This window comes from Pongo pygmaeus, chromosome 10 (assembly GCF_028885625.2).
Source record: "Pongo pygmaeus isolate AG05252 chromosome 10, NHGRI_mPonPyg2-v2.0_pri, whole genome shotgun sequence".
Taxonomy (NCBI): Eukaryota; Metazoa; Chordata; class Mammalia; order Primates; family Hominidae; genus Pongo; species Pongo pygmaeus.
Genome location: NC_072383.2, coordinates 43,359,089 through 43,376,108, shown reverse-complemented (window position 1 = coordinate 43,376,108; position 17,020 = coordinate 43,359,089). Strand labels below are relative to the sequence as shown.

The 17,020-nt window shown below is 32.4% G+C and overlaps 1 protein-coding gene across 1 annotated transcript in view; it reads right to left on the bottom strand.

The window, feature by feature from the left end:
- The window catches only part of ARID2 (AT-rich interaction domain 2), a 186,821-nt gene that overhangs the window by 73,611 nt on the left and 96,190 nt on the right, over positions 1–17,020 (bottom strand). Inside the window, exons 5-6 of the mRNA XM_054445013.2 lie at positions 16,296–16,514; positions 12,686–12,753 (exon numbers count right to left, since the gene is read on the bottom strand). Of these exons, the coding sequence (XP_054300988.1) occupies positions 12,686–12,753; positions 16,296–16,514 (287 nt within the window). The remainder of the gene's footprint in view (positions 1–12,685; positions 12,754–16,295; positions 16,515–17,020) is intronic.

Genomic DNA, 17,020 nt, shown 5'->3' with positions numbered 1-17,020 from the left:
AAATGTAAATTTAAAATTTAGAAAAATACTTTCAAGTGACTATTTGTTTAGGCCATATGGAGTATGGTACTGGAGTAGTCATCCTTCCAAAACCCAACATGTGTGAAAAAACTGTTTTCAGAGATTGGAAAAAAGGTAATGCAAGATTGTAATCACTGAACAAGAGAAACAAATGAGGTTATTCCAATGATTGACCGGTATTTTTATTTGGACATTAATTCTAGACTAAAGCATAGGGAAGAGAAACCCAAGATATCATAGTGATTGCTAAGCTGAAAACACTGAACACAGCACAGCAAAGCTAAAGAGGCTAGAATATGAGAGCAAATTTTCAATAAGGGAAGAGTTATGCAGAGAAAGAGCTCCATGAATCTACATACATATACTTTGAGTTCCTTGCTAAGTATTAAGTTACACAGATGTATGCTCAAACTCCACAATGCTAGTCAAAAAACTGGAGAGAACAATTATAAGAGGCTGTAATTAAACAATCCCTAGAATAGAGAAAACTCATATACACCTAGCTCATTCAGGAGAAATTCCCAAAATGTCATACCTAAGTAGAAGGAATAAACAAGCCCTAGAGTAAAGGCTAATCTACATATGTCATAAAGCTTTAAAACAACCCTACTCTGATAATCCATATATGAACTAACAGCCTGCTAAAACAAAGTTCAACATTCTGGAAAAATGCCAAAGTTCAGACACTCAACAATGTCACACTCACACAACACTCACATCTAATAAAAAATTACCACACCTACAAAGAAATGAGGAAACATGACCCATAACCAAGACAAAAATCAGTTTCAAGAAAAATAAGATAGTGAAATAACAAAGATAACAAGAAAATTAACAAACAATGACATTTAAAAACTATTAAGTATGTTCAGTGATATAAAAATATGAACATACTTAGCAAATAAATGGATAATATAGGACAATCAAATAAAATTTCTTGAGCTGGAAAATGTAATACAGATGTTCCTTGACTTATGATGGGATTACGTCCCAATAAACCCATAGTAAGTCTAAAACATAGTAAGTTGAAAATGCATTTAATACCCCCAATAAAACCACAGTAAAGTCAAAAAAACTAAGTTTATCATAAATTGGGGACCACTTGTATCTGCAAATAAAGAAATATACAAGATTTGCTTAACTAGAAAAGATGAATGCATAACAACAGAAAATATCCACAATTAAGTACACAGAAAACAAAAAAGGTCTAAAAATACTGAAAAGAGCTTCAGTGACCTGTGGAACACCCCCATGATCTAATATACATATTCAGTCATCTCTCAGTATCTGTGGGGACTGGTTCCAGGACTCTCCAAAGATATCAAATTTTCCCCATGCTCAAGTTCCTCATATAAAATGGTATAGCAGTATAGTATTTGCATATAACCTACAAACATCCTCCTGTATACTTTAAATACAGTACACCTAATAACAGTGTAATGTGAAGTAAATAGTTGTTATACTGTCTTCTTTTAATTTTTTATTTTTATTACTTTTTACTGTTTTTTAAATTGCTTTTTTCCTCAAATATTTTCAATCTGTGATTGGTTAAATCTATGGATGCAGAACCCATGGATTCAGAGGCCAGATTGTAAATGTAGTATCAGGAAAAGAAGAGGGGTCTGAGCGTGGTGGTGGATGCCTATAGTCCCAGCTACTTGGGAGGCTGAGGCAGGAGGATCGCTTGAGCTCACGTGTTCAAGGTTGCAGTGAGCTATAATTGTACCACTGCACTCCAGCCTGGGTAGCGAAGCAAGACCCTTTCTCTAAAACAAACAAACAAAAAAAACAAGAGGGGAAAGAAAAATATTTGAAGAAGTGATTGTGAAAAACTCTCCAAATTTTATGTAAGATACCAAACCACAGATCCAAGAAACTAAACGAACCTCAAGTAAAATAAGCAATGAAACTGCAAGGCATATCATAACCAAATTAAATATCAGTAATAAAGAGAACATATTAAAAGCAGTGAGAGTCTACAATACACATACAAGAGCAATAAGAACAAAGCTGACTTCTTGTCAATAACAATGCTATCTTTAAAGTGCTCAGACAAAACCCTAAAACCTACAGTTTTATAGCCATCAAAAACATCCTTGAAACATGAAGGCAAAATAAAATTTTTAGATAAATAAAAGGTGAGAGCCTAAACTCAACTACATCATTAATTTCCTAAAGTGTAAATGGGCTTAATGCACTGACTTAAAGGCAGAAATCGCAGAAAAGGCAGACTGTGGGGAGGAGGAAAATAAGTGCTAACTATATGGTATCTATAAGAAACGCTATGTATAAAAACACAGATAAAAACTATAAAGATGGGAAAAATATATTATGACAACATAATAAGAAAGCTGTAGCTAAGTTTCATACATAGTGGTTTTTAAAAGTTAATTCATCAGGAAAATATAACAACTGTAAATGTGTATGCAACTAACAACAGAGGTTCAAAACACATAAGGTAAAACCTGACAGAACTGAAAGGATATATAAACATTCATAATTACAGTTGATGATTTCAACACTCACATCTCAGGAAATTGTAGAACAACTGAACTGAACTCATGGAGATGGAGAGTAGAATGATGGTTACCAGAGGCTGGGGCAAAGTGGGAATGGTTAATAGGTACAAAAATATAGCTGGACAGAATGAATAAGATTTAGTATCTGATAGCAAAACAGGGTGACTACAATAATTTATAGTATGTTTAAAAATAACTAAAAATGTATAAGTGGAATGTTTATAGCACAAAGAAATGATGTTTGAGGTGAAGAATACCCCATTTACCCTGATGTGATTATTAAACATTGTATACCTGTTTCAAAATATCTCCTGTATCCCTAAATATATGCACCTACTACATATCCATAACAATTAAAAACTTAAATAAATAACCCATGTAGAGGAAATCACAGTGGAAATGAGAAGATACTCAGTTGTAATGAATGCATGACATATCAAATTGGTAGAATAAAGTTAAGCTGTGCTTAGAGGTAATTTTGTGGTCTTAATTGTATGTATTAGAATGTACATATTAAAAAAATAAAAACAACAATCAATCGTGTAAGCACCAGCTCTAACTTCTAACAAGTTAGAAAAAGCGCAGCAATAGAAAGATATATGAAAAGCAGAAATTAATGAAAACACATACAACAGCAGGAAACATCTAATCTTCCTCAATTATATTTGTGTTTTCTTCTAATGCCTTTTTTTTGTTTTGTTTTGTTTTGTGACAGAGTCTCGTTCTGTCACTAAGGCTGGAGTGCAGTGGCATGATCTCAGCTCACTGCAACCTCTGCCTCCTAGGCTCAAGAGATTCTCCTGCCTCAGCCTCCTGAGTAGCTGGGATTGCAGGTGCCCGCCACAATGCCTATTTTTTTTTATTTTTAGTAGAGATGGGCTTTTGCCATGTTGGCCAGGCTGGTCTCAAACTCCTGACCTCAAGTGATCCACCCACCTTGGCTTCCCAAAGTCAAAGTGTTGGGATTATAGGCGTGAGCCACCGTGCCCAGCCATTTGTGTTTTCTTGATTTCATGTGATTAGTGATTATACTGATAACCTCCACTCCCCATTGTGACTGCATATTTATTTAAACACTTTGTGCAATTTACAATTTCATCACTAATCTTCTGGAGTTAAAAAAAAGTATATAATTCTATAACCAAATGGTTTGGCTCTTGATGCAGTGTAGTGAGGACAGAATATAGGACCCTGGGTCACTTTATGAAGTGGGGAATTAGGAATGCAGCTCTGTATCATGGTGAAAACTTTGAAGATCTAATATCGTCAAAGAAAAGGAGGCAAAAGGACTTGACTGTCTCTACAGTAGTTTTGGGTTAAAAATAATGCCCCAAATTTTGTACCACTCGCCTACTCCCCAATCTCCATTGATTTGGTTTTAGTAACTACTCGAGTCACCGGATAATCAATGAAGAAATTAATATAGTCATTCTGAACCAGTATTTCTCTGTAGATGATTGGCAATTGCAATAGAGTAGTGGAAGAATAAACTTTCAATCCAATCTGTACAAAAACCCTACAAAAACAGGTCTGCTGAAATTTGTAACCAACATTATAAAACAGAAGGGAATATTCCACCATGGAATAAGTAAAATTAGTCACAACAGCTTTAGATATTAGAATAATCAACCATATTTAATATTTAATTTACACATTATATATTTATACATTTTGTTTCTATATTATATATTTAATTTATATAATTCAAATTTATTAAAAGATTTTTTAAAATCTTCAAAATTATTAAAAACAAAAAAGAAGATCAAAAGGGAAAATCTAAAATAGGACGGAGAGAATTTCTAGAAATTAAAACATGATCACTAAAATAGAAATTTAACAAATAAGTCAAGCAGCATATTAGGCACCGCTGAAAATGATTAAGGAACAAGCCTAAGGAAATTACCCAGAATGCTGCTCAGAATTAAGAGAAGGTCAGAAATTGATTTAAAAAAAAAAAAAAAGAAGAAGAAAGATAACCTAGAAGAAAAGGCAGAAAACAATAGAATGACACAGAATGACAATAATACAAGAAAAATATAACTTATAATCTACAATTCTATAAATGGAACATGGACAAAAATAAAGACAATTATAAAACTCAGAATTTTATCAATAAAATATCTTCATTGAAAGATCTAGTTAAAGATGTGTTATACTGTGAAAAAACACGTACTCAGAAGGGAGATGAAATACACAAGAAAGAATGAGGACAGAAAAATAAGATTAGAAGATCTGCTTTCTGGGGTTTTAAATTGCATAAAGGTATAAAAACAAAAATAACATTTTTAGCAATGAGCTACACATAAAAATAGGAAAATAAATATTTTCTCTAATTAGAAAACACAAATTTTTACTGAAATGTAGTAGGAAGAATTTCAACTTCTTGACTAAAAATCTGGTACTTTCAAGCCCTAACGGGGCAAGTAAACCAATGAAAAAGAATCTAGAAAAAGATCCATAGGTATATGATTGGTGGATTTATGACAATGGTGATACTGCAACACAGTTTTTAAAACAAATAATGTAGGTTCAACTGGGTATCCATATGAGGGAAAAAAACCAAATCTTTACTCCTAGCTTATACCACATACATAAAAACACAATAAAAATTACAGATCTAAGTGTGAAAAGTAAAACAGAAAAAAATATATTCTGTTTTTGACCTCATGGTTGGCAAAATTTTATAACTAGAACTAAAAAATGGCCAACTTCCAGAAAAATTGATGTTAAACTACATTAAAATTAAGTTATGTACATTCATCAAAAGACACCGTTCAAGAATGAAAAGGCAAGCTAGAGAGAAAATATTTCCAACATCTTAAAAATAAATTTTATCCAAAATATAGAAAAAAAACTCTTACAAATCAAAAATATAATTATTTAAAAATGGACAAAATATAGGCACTGCCTAAAAGAAGCTATTAAAATTGCCAAAGGTATTCTAGTTCTCATCAATCAAGAAAAAATGGAAATTAAAACCAAGCTACAGTAACAATACACACTCACTGTAATAGTTAAAATGAAAGAGTCTGACAATACCAAATACTGTCAACAATGAGGAACTGGAACCGACATACTACTGTTGAGAAGGTAAAACTGTACAACTGCTTTGAAAACATGTTTGGTAGTATCTACCAAAGCTGAATATAGATATGCATACCCTATAACCTAGCAATTAACATTCCTAGTTCAATTACCCAACAAAAATGCAGGCATGTATTTACCAAAATGCATATATAAAACCCTTCATAGCAAAATTATTTGTGTCCAACCTGGAAATAACTAAATCCTTATTGCTTTTTACAGTAGAAAAGACAAATTGCTGCATATTCATGCAATGAAACATTATACGACAATAGAAATGAATGAAGTACAAATACTTGCAACGATATGCATGAAACTTTCACAAACATGATGTTGAACAAAAGAAAAAAAGAGAAGTAGAATAAGGAAGAAAGGTTAACAGATAAGGGAGTGAATGAAGAAGTGACTGAAAGGGGTAATGAATAGGCATACTTCAGAGGTGCTGATAATGTTCTAATTCTTCATCCAGGTAATGATTACATGGGTGTATTCACTTTATAAACACATCTTGAGGTGTATACTTACGTATGTGTTATACATATACACTAACTATGTGTTATAATTTAAAAAGTACTTATAGGAGTCCAAAAAAGATAATAGATTAAATTACAAAGTCAATGCATCCTGAAGCTTAGTTTTAATACATATAATAATATGATTAACATATCTTTTGTCATTAATTAAAATTTTCTGTTAACTGCATATTCACTGCTGAAACAGGCACATTTGTCTGCTACTACTTTTCCTTTTGTTTACCATGGTCCTGCACATAAGCATACTTTCTATACCTCAAACTAAATTTGTTCTTACCTCAGAACATTTGCATTTGCTATTCCCTCTGTCAGAAAGACTCTTCCTCTGCAGTGCTGGTCACCTATTATCATTCAAACCTACTAAAAATCATCAGATATTACCTCCTGAGGGAAGCCTTTCTGGTCATATTATCTAACATTACCATACACTCACATGTCTTATAACTCTCTATCACATTGTCTTGCTTTATTTTCTTCACAATACTTGCAAAAGCCTCAAATAACATTGTTTACTTTTATTGTCTGTTTGCCTATCATAGAATGGAAATTTGCTGAGAGGGGAGACCTTGTTTTCCCAGTGTCTGGAAAAGTATTGGCACACATAAAATACTCAGTAAATATTTTTTAAATAAATGAATTAATGTACAAAATATTTTACCAAATAAATTAGTTCAAGTATTTTTTTCTCTGAAATAAGGTGACTTAAAGCTATTAATCTGATAATTCTTATCAGATATTATCAGATAAATGTCATAAACATTTTAACTAATTATACAATATTTTGTGTAGCAATAGGCCTAGCTATTTTGGGCTATAAACTTCATTCTGGATAACAACATGAAAAGTGTAACTTTACCACAAAATTCAGTTAAGATGGTATACTTCTTGTGAAGGATTTAGTATACTCTTTGACTTGCAAATTTGTCTTGGAGTTAACTTAAGAAAAAAAGTTTTTTATACTTGTGGGCCTGGATGTGAGTACGTACATCCCAGGTAGGTTGATAATAAGAAGAAATGGAAACAATCTAAATTTCTGAAAATATGGATTATTTACATGAATTATGAAATATGTGTAATATGAACGAAGTAGCCATTAAAATACTAAACATTAAGGATGAGAAGAAAATCTAACATAAGAACGGGTTACAAATTAAATTCTGAATAAAACTTTTGCTTTAAATAATATGCATAGAAAAGACTCGATAGTTGTATATAAGGATATTAATGGTGTTTATTTCTGAATGGGTGTGATTAATAATGGTTTTAATATTTGCCCTTTGCTGTAAATTCTAGCTTTTCCACAGCATGCATCAATTACTTCTATAAGGGGGCAGACAGGGTGGTTCATGCTTATAATCCCAGCACTCTGGGAGGCCAAGGCAGGAGGACTGCTTGAGAACAGGAGTTTGAGACTACCTTGAGGAACGTATCAAGACTCTATCTCTACAAACAATTAAAAAATAAGTTAGCCAAGCATGGTGGCAGGAGTCTGTAATCCTAGCTACTTGGGAGCCTGAGGCAGGAGGATCCCTTGGGCCGAGGACATTGCAATGAACTACAATGGCACCACTGGACTCTAGCCTGGGTGATAAGATTAAGACTGTCTCAAAGAAAAATAAATAAATAAAAAATAAAGACTAACCTCTGTAAAACCAGGAAAACATTTTTTTCTCTCTCTCTTTCCCCACTATTTAACTACTAATTCAAATATTACCAGCTCATTAAAATAAAATTCATGTATACATCTCTGAAGAGACATTATAGGTTCCTATTTGTTGAAATACTTTACAGTGGAACTGTTTTGTAAAAAAACTGTATAAACAGAAAAATGATAAAGACAACTATGTAAAGTGTTTAATATATAGTCTATATTAACTTTTAATTCAAGTAAATATGTTTATGATAGAAAAACAAATCTACATGACAACTAATACTTAATATAAAATTATTTTTATATAAGCCATTGATGCTAAATGCCTAACTATAACTCTTTAATTTTATTTCTTCTTAGGTAAAGAAAAAGTTCCATTATAAAAGAAAAATGCCCTAGTGGGAATATAAGTTAGAAACCAAGCCTGTAAGGATTTTCTAACTATTTAAACATCTAAAATCTACAAAAAATTCAATAAATCATACTGATCTACATCAAAGTTTCCAGAAAGTCTTTTTTTTTTCCCCCTTAAAGACAGGGTCTCACTCTGTTACTCATGGTGGAGTGCAGTGGTACAATCATAGCTCACTACAGTCTCTAACTACAGAGCTCAAGCGATCCTCCTGCCTCAGCCTCCCAAGTAGCTGGAACTACAATCATGCACCACGATGCCCAACTAATTATTTTTTTTCTTTGTAGAGACAGGGTCTCATTATGTTGTCCAGCCTAGCCTTGAATTCTTGGGCTCAACCAATCCTCCTAACTTGTCCTCCAAAATTGTCAAATAAGTCTTGATGCATTAAAGACAATTTATAATACTTAAAATAGACTGCTAAAGAATAAAGTTTTTGATTAGTTGAAGCTTATCATTAGCAGTTTTCGTTAGTTAAACCTAAAGACTAGCAATAAAGAAAAGGTAAAATGCCACTAGAAAAATCTACTTAACAGTTACTATTTACTAAAATGACTCTCTTTTAACACAAATTTGCAAGGTAGCTCAATAACAAATTTTAGGGACACATAACAACTGTATGTACTTATGGGGTAACTGTGATATTTTAATACATGCATACAATGTGTAATAATCAAATAATGGTATTTGGGATATGCATCACCTCATATATTTAGTGTTGGGAGCATTTCAAATCTTCTTACTATTTTGAAATATAAACTATTGACAACTATAGTCATGCTACTATCCTATAAAACACTAGAATTTATTATTTATTCTTTCTATCTAACTAGGTATTTGTACCCATTAACCAACCTCTCTTTGTACACCACCCTCTCACCCTTCCTAGCCTCTGGTAACCACAAATCTACTCTACCTCCAAAATATCAACAAGTTTGGCTCCCACATACGAGTGAGAACATGAAATATTTCTCATTCTGTGCCTAGGTTATTTCATTGAACATAATGACCTCCAGTTCCATCCACGTTGCTACAAATAGCACATTTTCATTCCTTTTAGGGCTGAATAGTATTTCATTTTATATATACATATATATATAACTTTATTCATTCACCTGTTACTGGATACTTTGGTCAATTTCATATCTTGGCTATTGTGAATAATGCTGCAATGCACATTGAGGGCACAGGTATTCCTTTGATATACTATTTCCTCTCCTTTGGATAAATACCCAATAGTGGGATACTGTTTTCCATAATGGCTATATTACTTACTTTCCCATCAACAGTGTATGAGTTCCCTTTTATCCACATTATTACCAGCATTTGTTATTTTGCTGCCTTTCTGACAACAGCAATTCTAACTGGGGTGAGATGATATCTCATTGTGGTTCTCATTTACATTTTCCTGATGATTAGTGATGTTGAGCAATTTTTCATATATATTTTGGCCATTTGTATGTCTTTTTTTTAAGAAACGTATCCTGCAACTTTACTGAAGTTTTATTCCTTTCTCTTGCTTGATTCCTTTGGCTAGGACTTCCAATACAATGTTGAATGAGAGTGGTGAAAGTGAGTGTCCTCATCTTATTTCAGTTTTTCAAGGAAAAGCTTTCAGTTTTTCCCCCATTTGGTGTGATGATTATCTCAAAAGATGCAAAAAAAGCATTTGATAAAATTTAACATTTCTTCTTGATAAAAACTTTCAAGAAATTAGGCATAGAAGAAACATACCTCAAAACAATAAAAGCCACGTATGACAAATCTACAACTGAGATGATCATATTTTTGTTCTTCATTCTATTGATGTGATGTATCACACTTATTGATTTGCATCCTTATATCCCTGGGATAAATCCAGCTTAATGATGGTGCACTGTCTTTTTGATATGTTGTTGGATTTGGTTTGCTAGCATTTTGTTGAGGACTTTTGCATCTATGTTTGTCACAGATACTGACCTCCAGTTTTCTTTTTCTGTTGTGTACTTGCCTGGTTTTGGTATCAGAGTAGTATTGGCCTCAAAGAATGAGTTAAGGAGAGTTCTCTCCCCTTCAGATTTTTGGAATAGTTTCAGAAGAACTGGTGTTGGTTCTTCTTTGTAAGTTTGGAAGAATTCAGCCATAAGCCATCCTATCCTGGGCTTTTCTTCATTGAGAAACTTTTTATTACTGATTGAATCTTGTTACTCTTTATTGGTCTGGTGAGGCTATTTCTTCCTGGTTCAATCTTGATGGGTTGTATGTGTCCAAGTATTTATCCATTTTTTCTAGGTTTTCCAATTCATTAGCATAATATTTCAACATAGTCTCTAATGATCCTTTATATTTCTGTAGTATCAGCTGTAATGTCTCCTTTTATGTTTCTGACTTTATTTGAGTCTTCTCTCTTTTTTCTTGGCTATTCTAGCTAGTGGTTTCTCAATTTTATCTTATCAAAAAACAACTTTTTGTTTTGTTGATCCTTTGTCTTTTTCATCTCCATTTCAATTAGTTCTGGTCTGCTCTTTAGAACTTCTTTCCTCTACTAATTTTGGGTTTGGTTTGGTTTGCTTTTCTAGTTCCCTAAGGTGTATCATTAGGTTGTTTATTTGAAATCTTTCTACTTTTTTGATGTAGGCATATATTGCTATAAGCTTCCCTCTTAGGACTGCTTCTGCTGTATCCAATGGGTTTTGGCATGTTGTGCTTCCATTTTAAATTTCCTTCTTAACTTCTTCCTTGATCCCCAATAGTCATTCAGGAGCACGTTAATTTTCTTGTATTAACATCTGTACAGTTTCCAAAGTTCCTCCTACTATTGATTTCTACTTTTATTCCATTGCGATATAAGAAGACACTTGATACTATTTCAATTTTTAAACATTTGTTGAGATTGTATTGTGGCATACTATATGGTCTATCCCAGAGACTGTTCCATGTGCTGATGAGAAGAATGTATATTCTGCAGTTGTTGGATAAAATAGTCTATAAATGTCTTTTAGGTCCATTTGGTCTACAGCGCAGATTAAGTCTGATGTTTCTTTACTGATTTTCTATCTAGATGATCTGTCCAATGCTGAAAGTGAGTAAAGTCCCCAACCATAATTGTATTGGGATCTATCTCTTTTTAGCTCTACTAATAATTGCTTTATACATCTGGGGCCTCTAGTGTTGAGTGCATATATGATTGTTACATACATCCTTTTGCCCTATTGCTCCCTTTTTTCATTATGTAATTACCTTTTTTGTCTCTTTTTGTTCTGTGACTTAGTCTATTTTGTCTGGAAAATATCAAAATTTTTACAACTGATTTTTAATATTTAAGTGATTAATCAAATACCAGTAAATAAATGAAAATAAAAAATAAAGTAGTTCCCTAAAACACCATGGTATCATTTTATTTTTTATTTATTTTTATTGATTTATCGGTTGATTTTAGAGACAGGTCTTGCTCTGTCACTCAGACTAGAGTGCAGTGGCACAATTATAGCTCACTGCAGCCTCAAATTCCCAGGCTCAAGCAAGCAATCCTCCCACCTCAACCTTCCTAGTAGCTGGGACTACAGGCGCACACAATCACGCCCAGCTAATTCTTTAATATTTTTGTATAATGAAGTAAAAAATATATACATTTTTTTGTAGGGATGGGGTCTAGCTTTGTTGCTCAGGCTTGTCTTGAACTCCTAGCTTCAAGCGATTTTCCCATCTCAGCCTCCTAAAGTGCTGGGATTACAGGTGTGAGACACCACACCCAGCCCAAGAGAGCTACTTTTAAGAAACAAAGTAGATAGATTTAGAAATTTTAGCTTAAGTCACAGCAAGAATGAAGAGTAATCATACTTGAATGTATCTCATGAGTTTTAAAGAAAAGGTGTTTAAACAATAATGTTCTATTAATAGTAATACTATAAAATGTACCCTTAGAGAGTAAATAAAAGAAGCATCCTATATTTCCTTGAAAGCCAGCAAAGTTAGACAAGTGTAAGTGAGAAAACAATTTGTTCAAGTCTTTTTGTAGTTTCTCACTTGAAATTCACAACTACATTTTGTTTCAGAAATATATTCCCAGAAATTTTCCTCTAGATGGACACTTACTAATCTTTTAGACCTATTCTTTTTGAGGATTTGATGGCAGGTCTGGCCCTTCATTCCTTTCTGAATTGCATAGTTTCAGAACACATAAAAATGAAAACTTCCTGAAACCCATTCTCAGAATCCCAGTTGAGAAGAGGGTCATTCGATTGTTTATTGCTATTGTTGTTACTATTCACGGAAATCAATGAAAATTTTATGTCTGTTCGTGGGTATTCTAAAAGATTTTTCACTCAACTCAATCACAACTTTAAAATCATTGTGTATGGCATATGTATTAGGTAAAGATAAAAGTATAGGTAGTATTATGTATATTAAATAAGCAACCACTGATCTATTGTTGGCTTAGCTGCATGTAACTCAATGATTCAACATTTTAATTAAAATGATTCACCTTAACAAAGTCTCTATCAGTCTTCTCTTTCCATTCTTCTCCGAATACAGTGGAAAAGGATCCTAAAGCTAAAATACAAATAAATAAATAGTACATTCAATAAAATGCAATAAATTATTTCAATTAATTATTTAATAATAGGTAGGCTTGGAAAAACAACAAAACTACATCTTAATATATCTTGTGCACTAAAAATTATTTTATAGTAAATGATAGTCACAATAATTTCTTTTGAAATACACTGGTTTTAGATTTAAAGAAAATTTGTGTTCCTACAAATTAATAATACTCTTTTTCATAATAATTATACAGACAATAAAGAAGTGGAGTACTTAAGAGTTACTCCACAGTAACTTTCATTTATACAGAAGAAAAATATTAAAATAGCAAACTGAGGTTATTGCTATTAAATTTCCAGGTTATCATTTAAGATCTTCACATTAATTTCAGAAATACTTGCATAATTCACACTTCAAAAAACAGAGAGAGCAAGGCACTCCATGGAAATAATTCCCACAATTCCCGTAAATCTCCTTTAAGGAAAATTCTCAGGCCTACATCATGCTTGTGTTTCTCGATAAAGTTGCTTTATCAACAACTTTATGACTTTTGAAAAGTCAAACCATCTGTTTTCGTAAGCTTCTTCTTAATAACACTCTGTCTCTCATCCACATGTGGCCCTCACTTCCCCACCAAAAAACTTAAGGCACATAGATAGGTACATCCTGTATTATTTTTTCTCCTTTATGCTGCTAGCTCGAATTGTCAATATGGGATCAGACTATAAAGCAGTATGATTCAAATGTCTAAGCTGTGATACAATGTATTTTTCCCCTTAAAAATTAAGTAAATCCTTTATCAACTATCACACTAGCTCCGTAATGAAAGTTACTGCTTTTAGAAACCAAAAGAAAATTATATAATGACAACTGTTAACAGAAAAACTAGGTGTTATGAACGTTAATCTTTAAAAAAACAAAATCTTAAGCTTCCTTATTGGACATGTTATGACAAGCAAAACAAGCGGGTATGTTTTCTCTCATAAGAGATTTATGGACTCTTGGCAGTCTTATTACCTTTTAAGTATGAACCTAATATTTAGTTAAAATTGAGTAAAATAAAGTTTGTAAAGTACTCTGGCTAGAATAAGAATTTTCATCTTACAAAATATTTAAAAGGGTGAGAAATAGCAACATTTTAAACATAAATTATATTTACTAATGATTTTACTACTGACCTTAGGATCGTGAGGAAATAATATAAAGAACAGATGTAAATGTTTTGAATAAACAAATTAACTACAGTGACCTCAAAAAGCATTTCATAAAATATCAAATTTATATATAAGTAGCAGCTTAACCAGCAAAATGAAGCCTACACACCACTAAAGACAGACAAAGTCTTCTTTGTCCTGAAAAATCCTTATAAAAAACTTCCCTAGGGGCCGGGCATGGTGGCTCACACCTGTAATCCCAGCACTCTGGGAGGCCGAGGCAGGCAGATCACTTGAGGACAGGAGTTTGAGACTGGCCTGGCCAACATGAGGAAACCCTGTCTCTACTAAAAATACAAAAATTAGCCAGGTGTGGTGGTGCTCACCCGTAGTCCTAGCTACTTGGGAGGCTAAGGCACGAGAATCACTTGAACCTTGGGGGCGGAGGTTGCAGTGAGCCAAGATTGCATCACTGCATTCCAGCCTGGGGGACAGAGCAAGATTCCGTCTCTTAAAAAAAAAAAAAAACCCAAAAAAACAAACAAAAAACCCACCAAGCAAATAACATCCCTGGGAAAAGAATACAGGGCAGAAACATAAAATTGAAAAATGAAATTTCTTGTCACATAGGATTTTTATTATACTTCTTCAAACACACAAAATATGTAAATATTCTACTTTCTAAAAGAACTGGCATCTATATTTCTCTCTCAATTAAAATCTCATGCCCTAAAAATCAAATCGAAGCCTCTCAAAGTCCAACCAAATAAAAAATGTCTATAACCTTCAAACTCCAAAGAGAATTATTTTTATCATATGAAACTATTGTTTTAAATATAAGGTCTTCATAAAGTCCCTATGTACTGTGGAACTAAATTTTCTGTGACTTCGAATGATAGAAACTGTACCCAAATGGCACTTACTAAATTAATGCTATTTTGCATTATTATACTACACAATAATTTCGTCTTTTAAACAAACAAAATGGCTGAAGAATGCATGAAGATAAATTCGGTCTAAACAAGGTCTTGTCTTAGAGCACCCAAACTGGTAAGATTACTTCTATCATATACCCAACTTAAATTATTTACATGTAATCCTATTCAATGATTAAATGTTAAGACTTAAAATTATTCTGATTTGAAAATATACATTCTTTTCAAAGGCTTCATTTTAAGGTTTCTAAAAAATGTGAAACAATTTTCAACTCCATTCTACATTAAATGCTGAAAGTTGTATTTTGGAAGATCATAATAGAATAACGGAAATCAAAGAATATAAAAGTGATGTGAAAAGCCATCAAATTTATATCTTCATAGTTATGACAGAAACTGAGAACTAACCATCTTTCTTCCCACATCCCCATCCATGTAACCAAGGATAGTATTGGGCAAGTTAAGAAACTAATTTTTACTTTTATTTAATTTCAGAATCATTTTCAATATAAAATATGTACCAAATTTCAAAGAATCCTACCTAAATAATCCCAAATAAAACACTACTTGACCCAAATCAAATTGCAGAAAAATAAATTCTTTTGCAAACATCTCACTATTTAAAGATAAAAACAAAAAGTCATAAAATGTTATAACAAGTTCTCTCAAAGACTCTGCTACTGTGCTATATATATAATTTCCTAAAAGATAAAATACTTTCAATGTATGTCAATACCTTATACTTGAATAAGATATACTTCTGGCAAAAAATGGGGTTGGAGTTGGGGAGAGTCGGAAAGCAAGAAATAATTTTATACCAATAACTTCAGCTAACACAGATATTTTACAAAAGAAAAACCGAGCAGGGAAAGATTTCAAAATATTATTTCTAAATCTTTATTAAACTGCAAGAGAAAACTGAGTAATTTGATCTGTGTGGTAATCTAGCCTTAATAAAAGATAATTTCAGAAGAGTTGAAGAATTTGATTTATCAAAACCCACAACTAGCAAACCCTACAAGTAAAAATGATATGAAGCCTTTGATAAGCCTTACTTTGATGATTTAGAAGACAAATTTTCAAATGCATTGACCTGAAATATTTTAGTTAAAAATTATAGCCACACATTAGCAGAAATAGACTTCAGAAAACAATTTCTTCCAGATCCTAGTTTTGTCAAAATCTTGTAGCAAGCAATCATCTCAACTCAGGAAACCTATATATTACTCCAACTTAAAAACCAGGACTTTTACTTCAAAAACATTGAGACAAAATTACTATTCAAATATTTAAGGTTAAAACCCCCCAAACATTCATTATCTTAAATAATGCATAATATAAAAACAGAAAATAAAGATCGCTATTATGTTGACAAAAAAAGTACTTTCTCCTTAAAAACCTTCAAAAAAAAAAAAAAAACTTTTACAGAAGAATTATATAATACATTCAGCTTAAAACTTACTGTCGTCAAACACCCCGGCATTAGCAAGTAGTAAAGTGATGATTTTAGGATCTTTTTCAAGTTGCATGACGTGCTTGCTTTCATTTGATAGGAGAGTGCATACGTTAATAGCAAAGTCCACTTCATTTGGGAGTCCAGATAACAGTGAAAGCACCAATTTATTATAATCATTTGGCGAATTAAAGTCCATAGACAGCCCATAACTTTGACGCAGATAATCTAACAAAGAAAAAAAATACCTTAAGTATATCAAAGATCAGATACCTTTATGGTGAATATCCCTTGAATACAGAACACAGCTTTAAATATACATATATAATATATATAAAATATAATATAAATATATATAAAAAATATAAACTGATTAGAGGTTCAAAACGTTCAACTTTTAAAACTTCTTAGGTTTACTAATTAAAATTACATTCTTGAAAAGGTATTAAAATACCAAAATGTACATACCATTTGGCCATCATTGACAAAATATTTTTGAATCAGTATTTTAATTGACCTAGCTGCACTTTTTTTATTTTCTGAGACATGTCTGGCTCTGTTGCCCAGGATGGAGTGCAATGTCGCTTTCATAGCTCACTGCAGCCTCAATCTCTCAGGCTCAAGTGATCCTCCCACCTCAGCCTCCTGAGTAGCTAGGACTACAGGAAGGCTCCACTATGCCCAACTAATTTTATTTTTAGTAGAAAGAGGTCTCCCTATGTTGCCCAGCTGGT